The 17,923-nt window shown below is 34.1% G+C and overlaps 3 protein-coding genes across 3 annotated transcripts; all 3 read left to right on the top strand.

The window, feature by feature from the left end:
- The first annotated feature begins 1,756 nt into the window (after window positions 1-1,756).
- LOC146937162 (uncharacterized) lies at window positions 1,757-2,608 on the top strand. The gene has a single exon (XM_085749349.1). It carries the CDS (start codon window positions 1,757-1,759, stop codon window positions 2,606-2,608), a length of 852 nt encoding a protein of 283 aa, XP_085605475.1.
- A 5,826-nt stretch (window positions 2,609-8,434) lies between these two features.
- LOC146937161 (2-hydroxy-palmitic acid dioxygenase MPO1-like) lies at window positions 8,435-11,677 on the top strand. The gene is made up of 4 exons (XM_085751608.1): window positions 8,435-8,931; window positions 11,002-11,064; window positions 11,144-11,215; window positions 11,292-11,677. The coding sequence occupies exons 1-4, from the start codon at window positions 8,590-8,592 to the stop codon at window positions 11,406-11,408; spliced, it is 594 nt and encodes a 197-aa protein (XP_085607734.1). The 5' UTR covers window positions 8,435-8,589; the 3' UTR covers window positions 11,409-11,677.
- A 1,490-nt stretch (window positions 11,678-13,167) lies between these two features.
- Window positions 13,168-17,773, top strand: LOC146937160 (2-hydroxy-palmitic acid dioxygenase MPO1-like). Its single transcript, XM_085751604.1, has 4 exons — window positions 13,168-13,580; window positions 15,577-15,639; window positions 15,729-15,800; window positions 15,880-17,773. Exons 1-4 carry the CDS (start codon window positions 13,239-13,241, stop codon window positions 15,994-15,996), a joined length of 594 nt encoding a protein of 197 aa, XP_085607730.1. The 5' UTR covers window positions 13,168-13,238; the 3' UTR covers window positions 15,997-17,773.
- Window positions 17,774-17,923: the final 150 nt, after the last annotated feature.

Below are 17,923 nucleotides of genomic sequence, written 5' to 3'. Positions count from 1 at the left end.
TTATCTATAAGTTAATTCTTTCAATGATTCAATTTTGTTTTTAAGCTCTGATAATATTATTGCGCGAAAAATGAATTTAATTAACCTGGATAGAACTTAGGGGGAGCTTACAAACCTCACCTTAAAGACTATCAGACTCAGGGGGAGTTTGAGCTTACAAACCTCAGATTCTGAGCTTACAAACCTCAGAACCCTAAATTCAACTTGTTAATTAGATTAACAACAATTGATCAATTTTAAATACTTTTGTTTGTCATCATCAAAAAGGGGGAAATTGTTGGAACAAAATGTGTTTAACAATGAACCTTAAAGGGTTTTGATGATAACAAGGTATTAAAAATTGTAAATTGGACTAGCTAATATTTGTTCAAGTGTACAGGACCACAATTATAAAGTTACATCATCATTGGTTCTGAATGAGCAAATAAAGAGCTATGGAAACAACAAAAATTTGAAGCTTGGACGCTCCTGAAGGCAACTTGCTACTGAAGAGAAAAAGCGCTCCTGAAGTAAGCTGCTCCTGAAGAATAGTGCTTCTGAAGACAAGAGGTCCAGAAGCCACATCATCAGAAGCTGCGTCATCAGAAGCTGCAGAAGTCATATCATCAGAAGCTGCATCATCAGAAGCTGCCTCATCAGAAGCCATTTCACCAGAAGCTGAATATCAACTGGATTTGCAAAGAATCAAGAATTGAAGAATTATCAATGCAAAAGCTGTCTATTGGATTCGAAAACACAAACAAAGGATTAGTGGAGTTTGCAACGGTCATTTCAAAGGTGTTTGAAGGCGTGTGTTTGCAATTTGGACGAAAGCGTTGACATTGTACTTTGTACGAATTGTACAACCACGTTCTCCACTACTCTGTTTTGTGTCCGCGCTACAGGACAAGAAAACAGCTCCAGAATACGGTTTCGCCTGCATAGATGTTCCTTTGGATAAGGAATGGATTTCAAATTTGTTCTTCATAGGACAACAGCCAAATCAGGCAAAAGATTATTGGTGAAAGATCAAGCTTCAACAACGACTCTTTGGTGTGCTGGCAATTTCACAACGTCTCTCTCACACCTCTATATAAAGGAGTGAAGACCTAGAGAATTGGCAATGCAAGAACGCTGAACGAAAGACTCACAAGATTTTCACAAGTACCAAACCTCTGCTGAAATTGTTCTGCATTCACTTAGAATTTCTGTGTCTCAAAGTCATATCTTAGAAATTCTTAAGTCCATTGAGTCTGTATCTGATTTGTATTGTGAGCACCTCTGATTGTATATCAAGTGTTCAACCTTAAACAATTTTCTGTGTAATTTTGTTTAGTTAGGAAGTCTCTTGCAGTTGTGCTTGAGCAGGAAGTCTCTTGATTGTGTTCTTGAGCAAAGGAAGTCTCTTGCTTGTGTGCTTGAGCATTGGAAGTCTCTTGCTTGTGTGCTTGAGCATTTGTAATCAGATATTACTCATAGTGAAATCTCCTTGGAAGTGCAAGGGGGACTGGACTACTTCCGGATTGTGGAAGGAACCAGTATAATTGCTTTGTGTCGTTCTTCTTCTCTCTCTCTCTGTTTTATTCCGCTGCATTTAGATTCTGATTATCACTTCAGAAGCTGTCTCGCTTAGCTTCTGATCAGTGTGTTCAGTTTTTAGGAGAAACGAAGAATTTTTCTAAAACACAATTCAACCCCCCTTCTTGTGTTTTTCTCACCTTCAGAGGAGTGGTTTACATATCATGTTAGTTATGGGGTGGGTAATGGGAAGTTAACTATGTTTTGGTCGGATGTGTGGGTTGGGGGAGTGGCGCTCAGGGAGAGGTTCAGCAGATTGTTTGATCTCTCGTGCTTTAACGAGGTGTCTGTGTTTGATATGTGTCAGTTAGGCTGGGGAGAGGGAGGTGAGGCCTGGCAGTGGAGGCGGGGTTTATTTGCGTGGGAGGAGGAGGCGGTGGGGGAACTATGTTTATTACTTCAAAATGTGAATTTGCAAGCTGATAAGGAGGACATGTGGCTTTGGAACTTGGAATCGAGCAAAGATTTCACAGTTCGAAGTGCTTATAAAATTCTGTCTAATCATCACAATGTTGCTACAACGGTTTCTACAAAGGCTCTTTGGCACAAGGATATTCCTTTGAAGGTTATTCTTTTCGCTTGGCGCCTGTTCCGTGATAGGTTGCCAACTAAGGATAATTTGTGTCGTCGTGGAGTTATAACTCTAAATGATAACCTGTGTGTTGGTGGCTGTGGTGTTGAAGAATCTTCTTCTCATTTATTCTTACACTGTAATGTTTTTGGGGAAGTTTGGCACTTTATTCATCACTGGTTGGGTGTCTGTTCGGTGCTCCCAAATGTGCCTGCGGATCATCTCAACCAATTTGGTTCTGTTGGCGGCAATTGCTCTAAGATGCGGCTTTCTATTTTACATCTGATTTGGTATGCTACTGCGTGGGAAATATGGAAAGAAAGAAATAACAGGTTATTCAATGAAAAAGAATGTTCAACATCTCAGATTGCTGACAAGATTAAGTCTATTTCTTTTTTGTGGTTGAAGGCGAAACTCCCTAATCTCTCTTTCAACTATCATGGATTGCTTAGTCCGTTCACAATGTTGGGCATAGGCTAATGTTATTACTTTCTCTGTTGTTCGGTTGCTGTTATTTATTTCCCTTTCTCTGTAAATATGTTGTGACTATTGTTCTTTTCCTGGTACGCCTTGTGCTATGAAGAACTTTTTTGATTCAGTAATATATTCCATTTTAGCCTTTTCAAAAAAAAAAAAAACAAGGTGCACCAAACTCCATATTTCTCTATGTTTATTTTTCCATGCAATCGTTTCTTCACAGGGATTGTCGTTCAACTTAATACTTAATAAAACTTATTTCAAAATCTAAAAGTAAATAAAATGAATAGAATTGTAGGGTTAAATTGTCCTACCCAATGCAAGATTAGGCTTTTGTGATTCAGATGATTAAAGGCGATTAGGGTTTCCTTGAATCCCCCTTTCGTCTTTATTGGAATTATCTATTAAGAAATAAAACAACTTATGCGGTGTATCACTAATTTAATGTGTCACAACGGTAATACCCACACATGTTCCCTTAGATAACTTGTATAGGACCCACCAGAGTAGTGTACTACATTTTTCTAAGGGAAGGAGTAATGACGGAGACGACTCAAACCTTAACTTCCTAATCTCTATAAGAAGTAGTAATTAGAAAAGTCAATGAAGTAATAAAATTTCAGGTTGTCAATGCCTACTTTAATCCTACGGATCAATCCCCAAGGTTACACCCGTAGTTAACCAACTAACTAAGCATTAAGAACGAGGACAATCTAATTTAAATCTCAACATAATTAAAAGCATAAACTAAATGAAAAATCTATTAATAAATTTCAACAAATAAGATGGGGTTCATCGTGAAGCCTTAATCGTTTTGAACCTGATTCCCCTTTATAATATTTGATGTCCTTCGTCGTTTCGAATTTGTTTCCTCTTTGCTTTTTAACTTTGAATTTATCTTGGTCTTCTGACCCTGGTTTGCCTTTTTGGCGTTAATTCTTCATGGCCTCTTGGCCTTAGCTTGCATGCAGTGTTAAATCTTCTTGACCTTTTGGTCTTAGTTCGCTTGTGGCGTCATGTCTTCTTGACCCTGTGAGTCTTGGTTCTTCTTGACTTTTGTTGATCCATTAGTTATAACTTTTTGTTGATTTCTTCTTTAGTTATTTCGTGATTTTCTTTGAGAAATGTTTCTTCTATGGCCCCTTTGAGTTGAGATCTCTATATGAGGTTTTCTTGTGCTCAGAGCCCTTTTTTGGGGTTAGCGTCATATTTTCATTCAGAACCCACTTGGGGTTGACGTAGTGGCGGCGTTCAGTGCCCTCTTGGGGGTTGACGACTTGTTTTTTGTTCAGAGTCCACTTGGGGTTGACATGATGTCGACGTTCAGAGCCCCCTTTCAGTGTTGACGGAATGGTGACGTTCAAAGCCCTTTTTAAGGGTTGACGTAATGTTGACGTTCAGAGCCCCCTTCCAGGGTTGACGGAATAACGACGTTTATAGCCCTCTTTAAGGGTTGACGGAATGACGATGTTCATAGCCCTCTTTAAGGGTTAACGTAATGTCGACGTTCAGAACCCCTTTCAGGGTTGACGGAAGGACGACGTTCAGAGCCCTCATGAAGGGTTGACGTTATGCCGACGTTCAAAACCCCCTTTTCAAAGTTGATGGAATGATTAAGTTCAGTGCCCTTTTTAAGAGTTGACGTAACGTCGAAATCTATATTTTAGATTCATTCACGCTCCGTGGCTCTTTCTCTTGTAGATTTTCACAAACCTTGCAATACCTAGGTCCTTCATGGCCACTTTCACTTCACGCTCCGTGGCTCCTTTCTCTTGTAGCTCACCTAACTTTTCGGTTACAAATTTCTTTTCGGCATTTATGTCTAATCCAGCCACACCGTTTAATAAATCGCCAAAGAGATAGGGACTCTCTAGTATGAATCCACTCTTTTCACCACATACATATACTGAAATTAAGGCATTACAAATGTTTTGCAATAAATGTAAGCGTGACTAATAATGCTGTTCTAATGTAACCATAGTAGTACGATTGATATTGACATTAAATAATAATAACCTGTTGATACATGGACAAGTACTTAGATCCAATGCTATATCATACCTTGTTTTTACTAAATAAAAATAATAACTTAAATGCACTTTTGATTATCTAATTTATCGAACTAAAAAAAATTCATTCGTTTTTGAAATCGAACTTTTTGGTATTTCAATTATCACTTGTGTACAACTTTGATTCTGACCCAGATTTTTACCCTAAAAATAATGATTTTTACCTCAGAAGTGGTACTTTCTATCCTTAATCAATATTGGGACAACAAATAATCCCTTTTGGATAAAAAATTACTATATTTCGATCGAAAAAATTTGGTTAAGATCAAAATTACAACAACTTTAGGAACCAAAAAGTTTGATTTTACCCATTAATTTCTTTGTTCTTTGGATTGTTTTTATTTAAAAGTGCTCCTTGTAATACTTATTATATCACCTTGGTTCTTACTTAGGTTTACCTTATATATGTGTGTGATATACCTTTTTTAAGGGGATGAGTAAATTAAAATGGGTAATGTAGAACAAAAACTAGAGGATCAAAATTGAGGATTTTAAAACTACATGTCCGAAATTGTAAAGGAGAGAATAGAGGGACTAAAAAAGTAAATTTAAGTCTACCAAAAATAATTTAGAAAAAAGTCTAGTACTATGAGAAGTAATAAACATATGTACCTTTCATCAAAGTTAGTAGTTGCAGCCAAATTAATAAGGCTTAAATATGATAATCGTCCCTATAATTTGGTCCAGTTTTGATTTTCGTCCCTCTAAATTTTTTTTTTTTGAAATACATCCCTGTAAAAAAAAAATTGTTCGAAAAAGGTCTCTGGCCTCACTTCATGTCTGACTTGGCATGGTTTTGACCACGTGGCAGTTGTTGACTGCGCAACTTTTGCCACGTGGCAGTCCACGTAATTAAAAACAAAAATAAAATTATGAAAATTATTTTTTTAAATTTAAAAATCATAAAAAATTCTAAAAAAAACTTTAAAATTAAAAATTTTGAAAATTAAATTTTCGAAAAATAGATTTTTTTAATTTGAAAATTATATACTAAATTTGTTTCAAAAATAATGACAATTATATTTTCAAAAGTTATAAATTTATAATTTTCGAAAATAAATTATAAATTTAAAAAAATCTAATTTCTTGTTCTTTTACGAAAATTTTCATTTTAAAAAAAAATCATTTTTTTCAGAATATATAATACTCAAAAAAATTAATTTTATTTTGAAAATTATACCAAAAAAATTCAGAAAATTATTTTTATATTTTAAAATTTATTTTCAGAATTTTTATATTGTTTTTTAAAATTTTTAAATTTATTTTCCTATTTTTTAATTTTAAAAACAATTTTCAGAATTTTAAAAATATTTTTTAAAATTTAATATTATGTGGCACACCACGTGGCAAAAGTTGCACAGTCAGCAACAACCACGTGGCCAAAACCATGCCAAATCAGCTGAATAGTGGGGTCAGGGACCTTTTTCAAACAAATTTTTTTTATAGGGATGTATTTCAAATTTTTTTTTACAGGGACGAAAATCAAAACTGGACCAAATTACAGGGATGATTATCATATTTAAGCCTTAATAACATCTGTTTGAGAGGAAATATCTTCCCTTAAAATGGAATCCTTCAAACCCAAGTCGTCAAAGGTGAGATCTCCAGGCACCACAGTCAACTTTTCTGAAATAAAAGACTTGAAATTTGCACCCAATTTTCCGTTTAGCAAGTTTTTTTTTTTTTTTGAAGAAATCAAAATGATATTAATAACCACACAACTATCTTCCTAGCACAAGGTGTACCATAGAAGAAAGTTGAAAAATACAAGAGTAGTTCGAACAACAACAGTTCAAATTAGCCAATTCCCGCACATAAGAATGAGTTTTGGCACCAATTATGAAAGCTATAATGAAAAGCTAAAGAATGAGCTTTGAACCACCAAAAAGACAATAACTTCACTTTTTCCAGAAGCTGCAATGGATAGTTCGTTTAGCAAGTTAAACAGCTCCTTTGCTAAAATCTAAATGCCAAAAATATATATTAAACCTTACTTGGACCGTAAATATATAATTAAGGGCACAACGTCCTTCAGAAGGGCCAACACGACCTTAGGTGCCTAATTAAGGGTCAAAACGACCTTACAGATTCATCACTTTGTCTTGTCCCAAGACTCGTGTTTGGTGGACTGTGGACCGTCAATATATTCCTAAGGGCCTAAAAGCCCTCTAGAAAGGCTAAGGCATCCTCGAGAAGGACTTCTGAAGCTTAGGCGCTCCCTTCCAAGGGCGCCGCCTTAGCCAGCTTCTAGAAACATCTAGAACCGGATAAAAAGACTTAAAGCCCAGCTTGCTTGGGGCATAAGTCGCGCTAAAACAAGCCCACCAAAGGCTATAAATACCACCATTAGGATCATTCTCAAGGCATATCATAAACAGTCTAAACACTAGATTCTATTATTGTACTCACTCCAAGTACATTAGAAAATCTACCTATTATATTAATATTAATATATATGCAAAACAAAATCTATTTCATGTTATCAAAATATAGTTATACAAATATTAATAAACATATTATATGTTAGTTTTTTAATTTTTAAGTGGTCGAGTCATCGGTTCAATCCGATTTAATCGAGTTAAATACTTATAAAAATTTAATCTTAAAATCGTGTCATCTAACCGAGTTATTCAGTTTAAACCAATTCAGTCATGCGGTTCAATCAGTGATCCAACACCGTTACGGAGTCGATGACCAAGCCAATGTTTAAAACTATGGCTTGATAGACTTAGTTATATGCTTAAGTCTATCCTATTTAAGTAAATAGACTTTCTAAAGTCGAACCAAACCTTAAATAGACCATGCCCTTATGGGACCACCTAACCTATTCCCAACATAAACCAGTTTTGGTAAAATGGTGCTAGCAATTGGTTTTCACTTACCGAATTGAAAAGAGAACCCCCTGCCCACCATAGCAGCCATCCTTCTCGCTTACCAATATGTAGGATCAATATTTATTAATATTGAATTCAACCTAACACTTTGAATCTCATCCAACTATATACTTAAAAAAATAAAAAATCAATCCATACACTTAATTTGATCATATTTATAAGAGTTATTTAAGTCAACAAAAATTACTGTGTTTAGTCTAAATTTTTAACCAAATACATTATCTTTAGAGTAATAGCCACTTTAATCTCTGAATAATTAACGAGTAGTCACAATAGTCCTTTAACGTATTAAAATTTTGAAACAATCATTAATTGTGCATTTAGTTAGTCAAAATTATCCCTGACATTAAAATAAGTCCCTCATCGCTAACATTAACTCTATTCATACAATGACCGATATGACAATAATTAAGTATTTATAAAGATTGATATGATAATAAGTAAGTATTATCTCCGTTCCTTTTTAATTGTTACTTTTTAACATTTTACACAAACCAAAACAATCAATAATTGTTTCTACTTTTGATGCAATAAGTTATACTTTTACTATAATGACCTTATTAATTTAACATCTCATTTCATATATTTCTCTCTCCGTAATAAAACACAAAGGATAATATTGGTAAAACAACATTTAATGATGCATTGAAATTTGAAAGTGACAGTTAAATAGGAACATAAACTTTCTCCAAAAGAGACACTTAAAAAGGAAAGGAGGGAGTATATTGAAGGGTTAAGATGACAATATAAACAAAATATTTTAACGTAAAAGACTATTTCCCTTTTGACTAACATCGTGCACAATTAAAAATTATTTTAAAATTTTGATATTACAACAACTCGTTACACTTTCAAACAATCAAATTTTCAACTATGAAAATGACTATTAACCCACCATTTCCATTTTTTGTTGAACTAAATAATTCTTGTATATAAAATGAGAAAGTACAGAATATAGTAATCATATGTCCACGCTCAACAATATCAAACAAAAAAACCATTCTAGCGTGAACCCAAAAAAATGGATATATTAGATCTGGAAAAGCACTTTGCCTTCTACGGCGCTTACCATACGAACCCAATAAACGTTATACTCCACAAACTCTTTGTTTGGCCTCTCATTTTCACTTTTCTTATTCTCTTTTACTTTACCCCTCCATTTTTTTCACCTTCCCAAACACTCCTTAATTTTATCCACCCTGTTTTAATTTTCAACTTTGGTTTTGTATTCGCTGTTTTCTATGCTGTTTACTATGTTGCTTTGGATCGTAAAGCTGGTTCCTTTGTTGCTGTATTCACTCTTCTTTGTTGGGTTTCTTCTAGTTTCATCGCCAATTCACTCGGCTTCGACCTCGCTTGGAAGGTACTTTATTAATTTATTTATGTCTACACTCAATTATATACTGTTACATAATATGAATTCAGTTAAGAATTAGCTACTTTGTTAGAGTTAGGTAACATTTAGTTTTGGATGAAGCACGATTAGACGTGTACAGTTGTCCGACACGTGTCGTGTCTGACACCGACCTTGTAATTAGACTGAATTACGTAGTTTTCTCAAATTATTAGCGGCATTGGCTTGTCAGTGTCGGTGTTGTGTCCGGTGTCCATGTCCGTATCCGTGCTTCATAGTAGTTTGTATGAATTATAATTTTATGCTTTTTTTTTAGGGGAGCTTATATAACTTATAAGAGCATCTCCAATGGGGGTCCTTACTTAACAAGAATCACTCTCTCTCAAGGACTCCAATACCCCATATTGGAGGAAGAAAAAATGAGTCTCTATTAAGCAACGAACCACTATATAAGGATCCTCTCACCTGGGCAACTAACGGGTTCCACGTTTAAAAGAAGTAATAAAATATGTACCACATGGTCCCACTTGCAAAAGAACTAATAAATTATTTTTGTTTAATGATGTAAAGTTAGTGAGCCTATTTAAGTACTTTTGATTGGAGTCCTTGTCACTGTATTGTCATTGGAGTCATTGAGTCATTAATAGGAACTTTTATTAAAAAAATTATAAATAAGTGATGTGTACACGTGTGGTCCATTTAAGGAGTTCCAGTTAGTGGACTACCACTTATTTGACACAAACTGATTTGTTTCATTATAGATTAGTTCTGCCCCTAGCCAATGGTGGATAGTGGAATGCAGGGGTATGACAATTGAAGAAATTATACCATACTCATAAAAGCTAAAAAAAATTATAATAAAAGAATACACAACATTAAAGATGTATTTATAACAATGAATAATCTTTCAAAAAAAAGAAACAAAGTGAATAATATTGATGCACTGACAGTGTAAAAAGGTATTGTTATTCAATCACAAACCATGTTATTTGTATGACCTTTAAGTTAGATATGATAAAAGTCAAACTTTTTTAATGATCAAACGATTATGATTGACTGTCTTACAATAATCAAAGAACGTTGCTACTAATCATTAAAATCTGATGTAAAGCAAATATGTTTTAACTATGAGTGTACGAACTCTGATTCGTCTTATGAGCCCGTAGGGTATGGGTTGGGTCTAGACCTAACTTAAAGAAAATTGTGACAGAATGGTATTCCAGGACTTGACCAGGTGGAAGGAGGGTCTGGCTTGACTATGTTTGTAGAATATGTGTTTTTTTAGTTGTAACTTGTTTTACACTTCCTCACTATTGTGGTTACACAGCGACAAGTTAAAATTAAATACATTGTGTACTTGCTGTGAGTACAATAGTATAGACCCTGCCGGTTATATACTAAGCTAGAGGTCTTAAGCGTAGTGATTGGTGAATGTCCATTAGCCTGAAATATCTTTCTTATTTATAAGCTCACATCCCTAGTGATAGTATGGATGGTTATTAGCTCGTTCCTATCTGCTTGGTCATGGCTCCCACCATTATCTTGATTGTTGCGTGTTCATCCTTATGCAATGTGTGGGTGTATGTGAGCGAGTCAAAAGCGCCACGGCTAATGAGGCAAGACCTAGTGAAAATGCAATGGCCTCAGACTCCATCTCGAATACGGGTAGCTAGACTCTGCTCCTTTAGGAGTCATGACAGGAGGCCCTCTTCTAGAGATTTACTCTCGGTATGCTTATCTCCCTCACCTGTCAAGCTTGTTGCCAATTTGTCCGTCTCAATTTAAGCTGTTACATGTCTCTCATGTGACGATGTGATGTTAGGCTACATTCATTATGGGAGAGGGGTACTGGGCTATATTTGTTATGACTGTCCACATCCATATATAAGTGAGTAAAACGATTTATATAACTATATATTTTAGAAATATTGATACAGAAATAGACACATTAAATGTATTACATATTTTTTTAGTATATCTGATGAATACAAAAGATGTTTATGACGAAGGTCAGAGCTAGTCTTGTGTTCTGTTTTATAAACAATTGTTGTGCTTTAATTATGGACTATAATCTTTCAGGTTGTGTTGGCTGCTCAGTTGATTGGATGGACTGGAACATCTATTGGTCATGGCGTGTTTGAGGTAAATCCTTGTTCCATCACTGAAAAGCACGACGGATAGATTTTCACAATTCATTAATGTTCTATCATTTTTCAATCAGAAACGTGTGTCAACTCGATTGGATGACCTTGCTCAAGGTTTTTTAATGGAGCCTTTCTTCGTGATTCTTGAGGTAACTGTTTGTCATAGTGCTTGAACTGGTTGCTTTCAAAATGAAAACAAGGTTGACTATTTTAATTTGTTTGTAGGTCCTCCAATCATCCATTGGATATGAACCATATCCTGGATTTCAGACAAAGGTGAAGGCAAGGATAGAAGCCAATATCAAAGAATTGAAGGACAGTGAACAAAAGAAACTTTCTTAGCTTAAAATTGTTTGCAAATGCTGTTATAAACCATTCCTTTGGAAATAAAAAAATAAAATTCTACAGAAGATTGGATTTGTTGTGTTGTCATTTATTGAGGGGAAATTGGAGAAAATAAAATTCTACAGAAGATTGGATTTGTGTTGTCTTTATTGAGGGGGAATTGGAGATAAATTAGTGGAGTGATAATAAAAGTATATTTGTTAAACAAAAAATCATGAACATTGTGCTGCTATTTCTTAATATGAGTTCCTCAATTTCGTTGTCAATGTAGTTCGTCCTTTGCAATGATTTCTTGCAACCCTGCTTCTTCTCAAGAGGAATACAATTTCTTGATGTAATGATTCTTGCTGTAGCAAAAAAGCATCTTGCTTGAGCAACCACAGTGGAACACCATCTTGTGAATTTTTTAAGTATTCAACACTTTGAAATAGATAATCTTTGCTGGTGACAAAATCAAAATCAAAATCAAAGTTGCAGTGAAATCTTCATTTTTTTGGCATTGTTGTGACACCATGCCAATATCATCCACAATGGGAGTCTTACTTCTAAGATTTTGTATTTAACGAGTACTATCGTTGTGTAACCAAAAAAAAAAGAGTACATATAGGGGGTATTTTGGGAAGCAGCCTCTTTTGGTGGGACCTATGTTTTTTCGATATTAGACAAGAATATTGAAATATAGTGATATAAAGTTATTAATAGATGATTAATGAGTCATGTTTAAAAATCAGTTTGGGGTGCTAGTTTGAAAGAACTGAATGCATATTAAATACTGCTCTTAAAAAAGTTATAAACAAATGATGTGCACAAGTGAGATCTATTTAAATATCCAAGAATGAATGTCTTCTTTACGAATGTTCTAAAGAATAGAACTGATTTGTTTGGACCTAAGGAGATGGATGATTGGTTGAGATCCGCTGTGTAGAGGGATCAAGCTTTAGTCTGTCTGTCGCTTCTCCACCAAAGGGGCATGGTGTACATGCATATGCTCCGACGCCCGAGTCAGTAAAGGGTTCAAGAGGTCATGCGGCTATAATATGGATAAGTAGTGTCATACCTGATCTAAGGCTTAAACAAGGGTGTGTGTGTGTGTGTCTATATATATAATGGGTAAGTAGAGTTTTGACCCATAGTCTTTTACCTGGACAAATGTCTCGAAGAGAACGTGAGTGACCATCGGTGTGGTCTGCTGCATAAGACTCGGATTGAGAGGCAGGGAACCCTCAGAACAGATCATGATCTAGTGAAATTTATGGTATGTCCATCGTATCGCTTGTTCTTGGGGCTTGGGTCGCGCCGAACCTAGACGGGGACATTTGGTCAGTCCGTATAACAAGAACACATGTTATCGAACAAACACCCATTGGACCATATATACACAATGTAACACTTATAGGTTTTTTACTTGTGGTAATTTTAGCAAATATTGCTAACGTCAATGTGTATTGGTGATGATTTTTTTTTTTAAACATGTTATCAGTACGAAGTGGAATACGAAGTTTTCATTACCATTTAACGGTGATAACCTTTTTTTCTTCATACACAAAACTAGAAATGACACCCCTTTACTTAAAGAGCTCAAATCTTTTACCGCTCAGATCATTCGATTCTTGTTATTGGTTATGAATTTTAAATGAAGGAAAACCAACCTTTATGCATGTAGTATTGAAAACGACATGTCCCAAGTCAACTAACAACCAAACGAGCGGAGAAGCAAGCAACTAACAACCAATATATTTAATATTAACATTGAAACAAGCATTTTAAATTGAATCAATCAATATAAACATATAGTAATCATATTATCCTCAATACAAACCAGAAAAAATGGGTCTATTAGATCTGGAAAAGCACTTTGCATTCTATGGTGCTTATCATAGCAACCCAATAAACGTTGCAATCCATATCCTCTTTGTTTGGCCTCTCCTTTTCACAGCTCTCATTCTACTTTACTTCACCCCTCCTATTTTCACTCCCTCCCAAACAGTTCTTAATCTTATACACCCTGTCTTTGTTTTCAACCTTGGTTTCATCTTCACCGTTTTCTACGCTCTTTTTTACGCTGCTTTGGATATTAAAGCTGGTTCTTTTGTTGGCTTCATCACTTTTCTTTGTTGGGTTTCTTCAAGTTTCATTGCCAATTCACTTGGATTCGAACTTGCTTGGAAGGTACTGAATTAATTAATAACATTATATGTTTCATTTCATTTTTTAGCAATGATATATTTCAAACTCTAATAGTTTAGTCTAATGGTAAAAAAGATTGAACTTAGATTCAAAGATCCCGAGTTCACGTGTGTCCAAATAATACAATATGGAATCGATAAAAAGAGTACAATGTAAGAATCTTTTGCATGTCTTACGTCTTGTGAACTTTAATTATCGTGTCACTATTAGACAGAGACCAACTATTACGATAAAAACAAATAAAATTGTTTTTTAATATCTATTCTAGTTTTATCTTTTAGTTTAAGCTTTATATTTATTATTTACACATTTAAACAACGATAAGTTATATTTTTATATTTGTGATATCATTAAAAAAATTAAAAGTCTCTGTGTCTTGACCAACTTAGTTCTAACACATATAAACTTGGTTCCTCATTATAGATTAGGTCTGCCTCTAGCCAAATGGTGGATAGTTGAGTGTAGGGGTATGACTACTAATCTGCTATGTTGAAGTTGATAGAAACAATTGAAGAAATTTATAGTATACCATACAATACAAATTACACTTTTTTTTTTTGAAATAATACAAATTACACATAAAATCTAAAAAAAATTAATTAAGAGAATAAACAACACTATGTCCTTTTATTTTTTTGGCCAAGACAACACTATGTATTTATAACTGAATAAATAATTTCATGCATTTACGTGTAATTTTTTTATCATCATTCAATCACAACCCAAAATATTTTATGATTTTTAAGTTAGAAATGATGAATGTTATATATGAATATTATTATATTTTCTTACAACCAATAATGAATTCGATATTGACATATGAATCTAAAGGGAATAATGCATAAAATTGACATCTAAATTTTATTCAACTTTTATTGAATTCATTAGTCTATTGTTGATGCTAATAGGCACAAATAGACTTTGAGTTGCTAACCACATAAATGAAGCTTGATAGTTGTTGTCTTAAAAAAATGCATCCTTATCATCATAGGCACTTATAGGTAATCTTGATGAATCCCTAAAAAAAACGTAATCTTGACGAACTTTTTTATCCAATGAACCATATCACATTAAACATACAAAACAGACATAATACTCCATGACATCAAATGCTTTCTATGAAGTTTGCAAGGCACACAACTAACTGAATAAATGTTGAATTAGTGGTTATGCTCTTTGACAATGAACATGCAAGGTATAGGATCGTAGGCACATACTCCATCCGTTCCAAATTATAAGCAAAAAAAAATCCATTTTCTTTGTCCCAAATTATAAGCAAAAAAAAACAACTTTTATCTTTATTTAATTATGTTGTTTCAAAAAATTATTTTTTTCCAAAGGAAAATTAAATGCAAAGTGCATTCAATTTCCTCTCTCCTTCATTTTCTCAATAACCAATAACCAATAAAAATTGTTTTTACATCTTCCTATAAAACTTATTTCAAGGATAACACAAGAAACTATGTTGCAAACTATATGTTTTAGTTTTCTTAATAGGTGTGATTTTTTTTTTTTTACTTATAATATGGGACGAAGGGAGTATAAGCTACTTTATCAACCAACTTAATTAATGAAGTGAAGTGAGGTAGTTGTTGTCCTGTGGTGAAAAACGTGCAATCTTAGCATAACAGACACAAATAGGTTATGCTCATTAATAAAGTAGTTGATAGTTGGGCCTAAGTCTTGGTTAATGAGTTCTTGAATAACTACATACATCGTGTATATCAAACATGTCTCTTTTATTCATTGAGTGGCTCAAGATCAAGGAAAAACGTGTGAGTGGGTCAGAGTTTGAGTGGTTCAAGACTAATGCAGGAAAGCAACAAATTGGAGGGAAATGACTTGATATTCACTGATAAATTTGTCATTTTGGATGTTAGGGCTGCAATTAGGGTTAGAGATTTGGAATAATCAGACCACCTTTGATTTATAACAAGTAAGATAAGATTATGCTTTAATTAGGACTCTAATCTTTCAGGTTGTGTTGGTTGCCCAGTTGATTGGTTGGATTGGACAATTTATTGGTCATGGTGCGTTTGAGGTAAATCATTGATCCATCCTATTAGACAAGGACAACCTTGCTCTATTATTTTTCACAATTCATTTACTATGTTCTATTAATTTTCTCAGAAACGCGCACCAGCTCTATTGGACAACCTTGCTCAAGCTCTTTTAATGGGTCCTTTCTTCGTGATTCTTGAGGTAATTACTTGGCATAGTGCTTTGAACTGGTTTTGATTCAAAATGGAAACAAGGTTGACTATTTTAATTTGTTTTGCAGGTCCTCCAATCATCCACTGGATATGAGCCATATCCTGGATTTCAAACAAACGTGAAGGCAAGAATAGAAGCTAATATTAAAGAATGGAAGGAAAAGCAACAAAAGAAACTTTCTTAGCTTAAAAAAGTTGTTTACAAGTGTTGTTGTTCTAGACAAATAATATCATTGTGTTAGAAGACTGGAGTAAGAGCAAGTGAGTAGATGATTAAGTTGAGTGAGAGGTAAAGAATAAAACATACCTTAATTTGCGATGATGAGAGATTTATATAGTTAGAAGGACGAGATATTAGACCTTAGCGATCCCAAAATCTAGTCTACTAACTGGACAAATTAAACATATGCTTGTGGTGACAAATGATAATTATTTTAAACTTGATACAAGAGATGACTCCACTACACTTCAAAAAGTAGTATCATCCTTGAGATTTTCTTTTTATGTTCTCTCCGTGGCATCACAAAGAGGAATTGCAAAATCTGGTTTTATAAAGTGTTTGTACTACAATTTCATTTTAACTCATATTTTACATGTATGTCCTTAATTCTTAATTATGAAAAGCATCACATCCTTTCTATTATATATATCAAGTTATTTTTGCATATGCAAGATTACTTATTGCTGTTATGATGGATGCAGTTGGCCAGGCTTGACATGTGGTAGTAGTTTAGAATGTAATATGTTTTATTTGCCTATAATCCTGTACATGTTAATTCATAGTTTTCTCCACAAATGTTGGAATTGTCTTCAAATTTGTGATTCGTGACACGATTACGGATTCGTGACATGATTTCGTAGGCAGTAAGCATGGTGTTTTCTGGAGGAAAATCGTGACACGATTTTGAGCCACCATGACACGATTTTTGGCATGCTTGACATGTTTTTAGGATAAGATTGGTCGTACCTTGGGTCGTACGCGTCAATCATGACACAATTTGGAAAATCGTGACATGATTTTGCCTGTGCCTGACTGCTATGTAAGTGTTTCAGTTCAGATTTTGAAAAGGAGTTTAAAGAGAGAGAAACTTGGGTTTACAAAGGAGCTAACTTTAGGGTTGAGTGTCTTTGTAGTTAGGTTCTCTTTGGTTGGGAAACATTGTAAACACCTTGGGTAGTTAGATTTCACCATTGGAAGGATCAAAAAAACTTCTTTTTGTGTTTTCTCTTAGGATTCATTGTGAGTGTGGGTGACTTGAAAAATGGGTAGAAATTAGGTTTTGTTCTTTGTGATCTTTTAAGTTAATTTCTTGTTACCCATTTGTATCACTTTCATCTTAGTGGATTGGAGAGTTGTTCTCTCCTCTACAGTAGGTCATATTGGACCGAACTAGGTTACCATCTTGGTGTGTTTGTTTTCTATCTTGCTTTCTTATCTTGTCACTTTGATTATGCTTGTGGTGATGCTTTACACATAGTTTTAGAACTGTTTTGTTGTTGTTGCTGCTTGAGGATACTTTACTCATTGATTACCACTCCCTTTGCTCGACACATCTTTGTTTTTCATTGGTGTGATTTTGTCCGAATTCACAACAATAAAAAAATATCCAGCCTTTGTGGAGAGATCATTGACAGTAGCCAGGGCACCTTCATCCTTTGTTTCACACATTCAGAGAAGGAGCATCCAAATCATGGAAGAGCAGAGAGCCATGCAAGCAATAGTTTAGTTGAGTATAGCAGCCATCTATCCAGTTCCGTTAAACAGACATTGCAGAACCATTTTTTCATTGATTTAAGAAATATATTGAAATTTAAATCCTTTGCTTGACCTGTAAAGATAGTGAGTTTAATTAATAACAATATATGAGTTTATTAATACAGTTCCATTTTTATTGAAGTCTGAACCCTTTGGTAGATCTGTAAAGATAATATGAGTTTGATAACAAACTCTTTTCTTCTCTATTCATTATTTCTCCTTCATCTTTATTCTTGTAATATATTTAAACTACTTTGCTTTATTTCGTAACAATTTTCATTTAGTTTTCTGTATTTATCCATTCTCATTTCTTCAACTAATTTATGGCTATGAACATTATTATGTGGTGCTATAAG

This window comes from Medicago sativa, chromosome 3 (genome assembly GCF_051527215.1).
Source record: "Medicago sativa cultivar Bolivia chromosome 3, Bolivia_mono, whole genome shotgun sequence".
Taxonomy (NCBI): Eukaryota; Viridiplantae; Streptophyta; class Magnoliopsida; order Fabales; family Fabaceae; genus Medicago; species Medicago sativa.
This window is presented reverse-complemented; position numbering and strand designations above follow the sequence as displayed.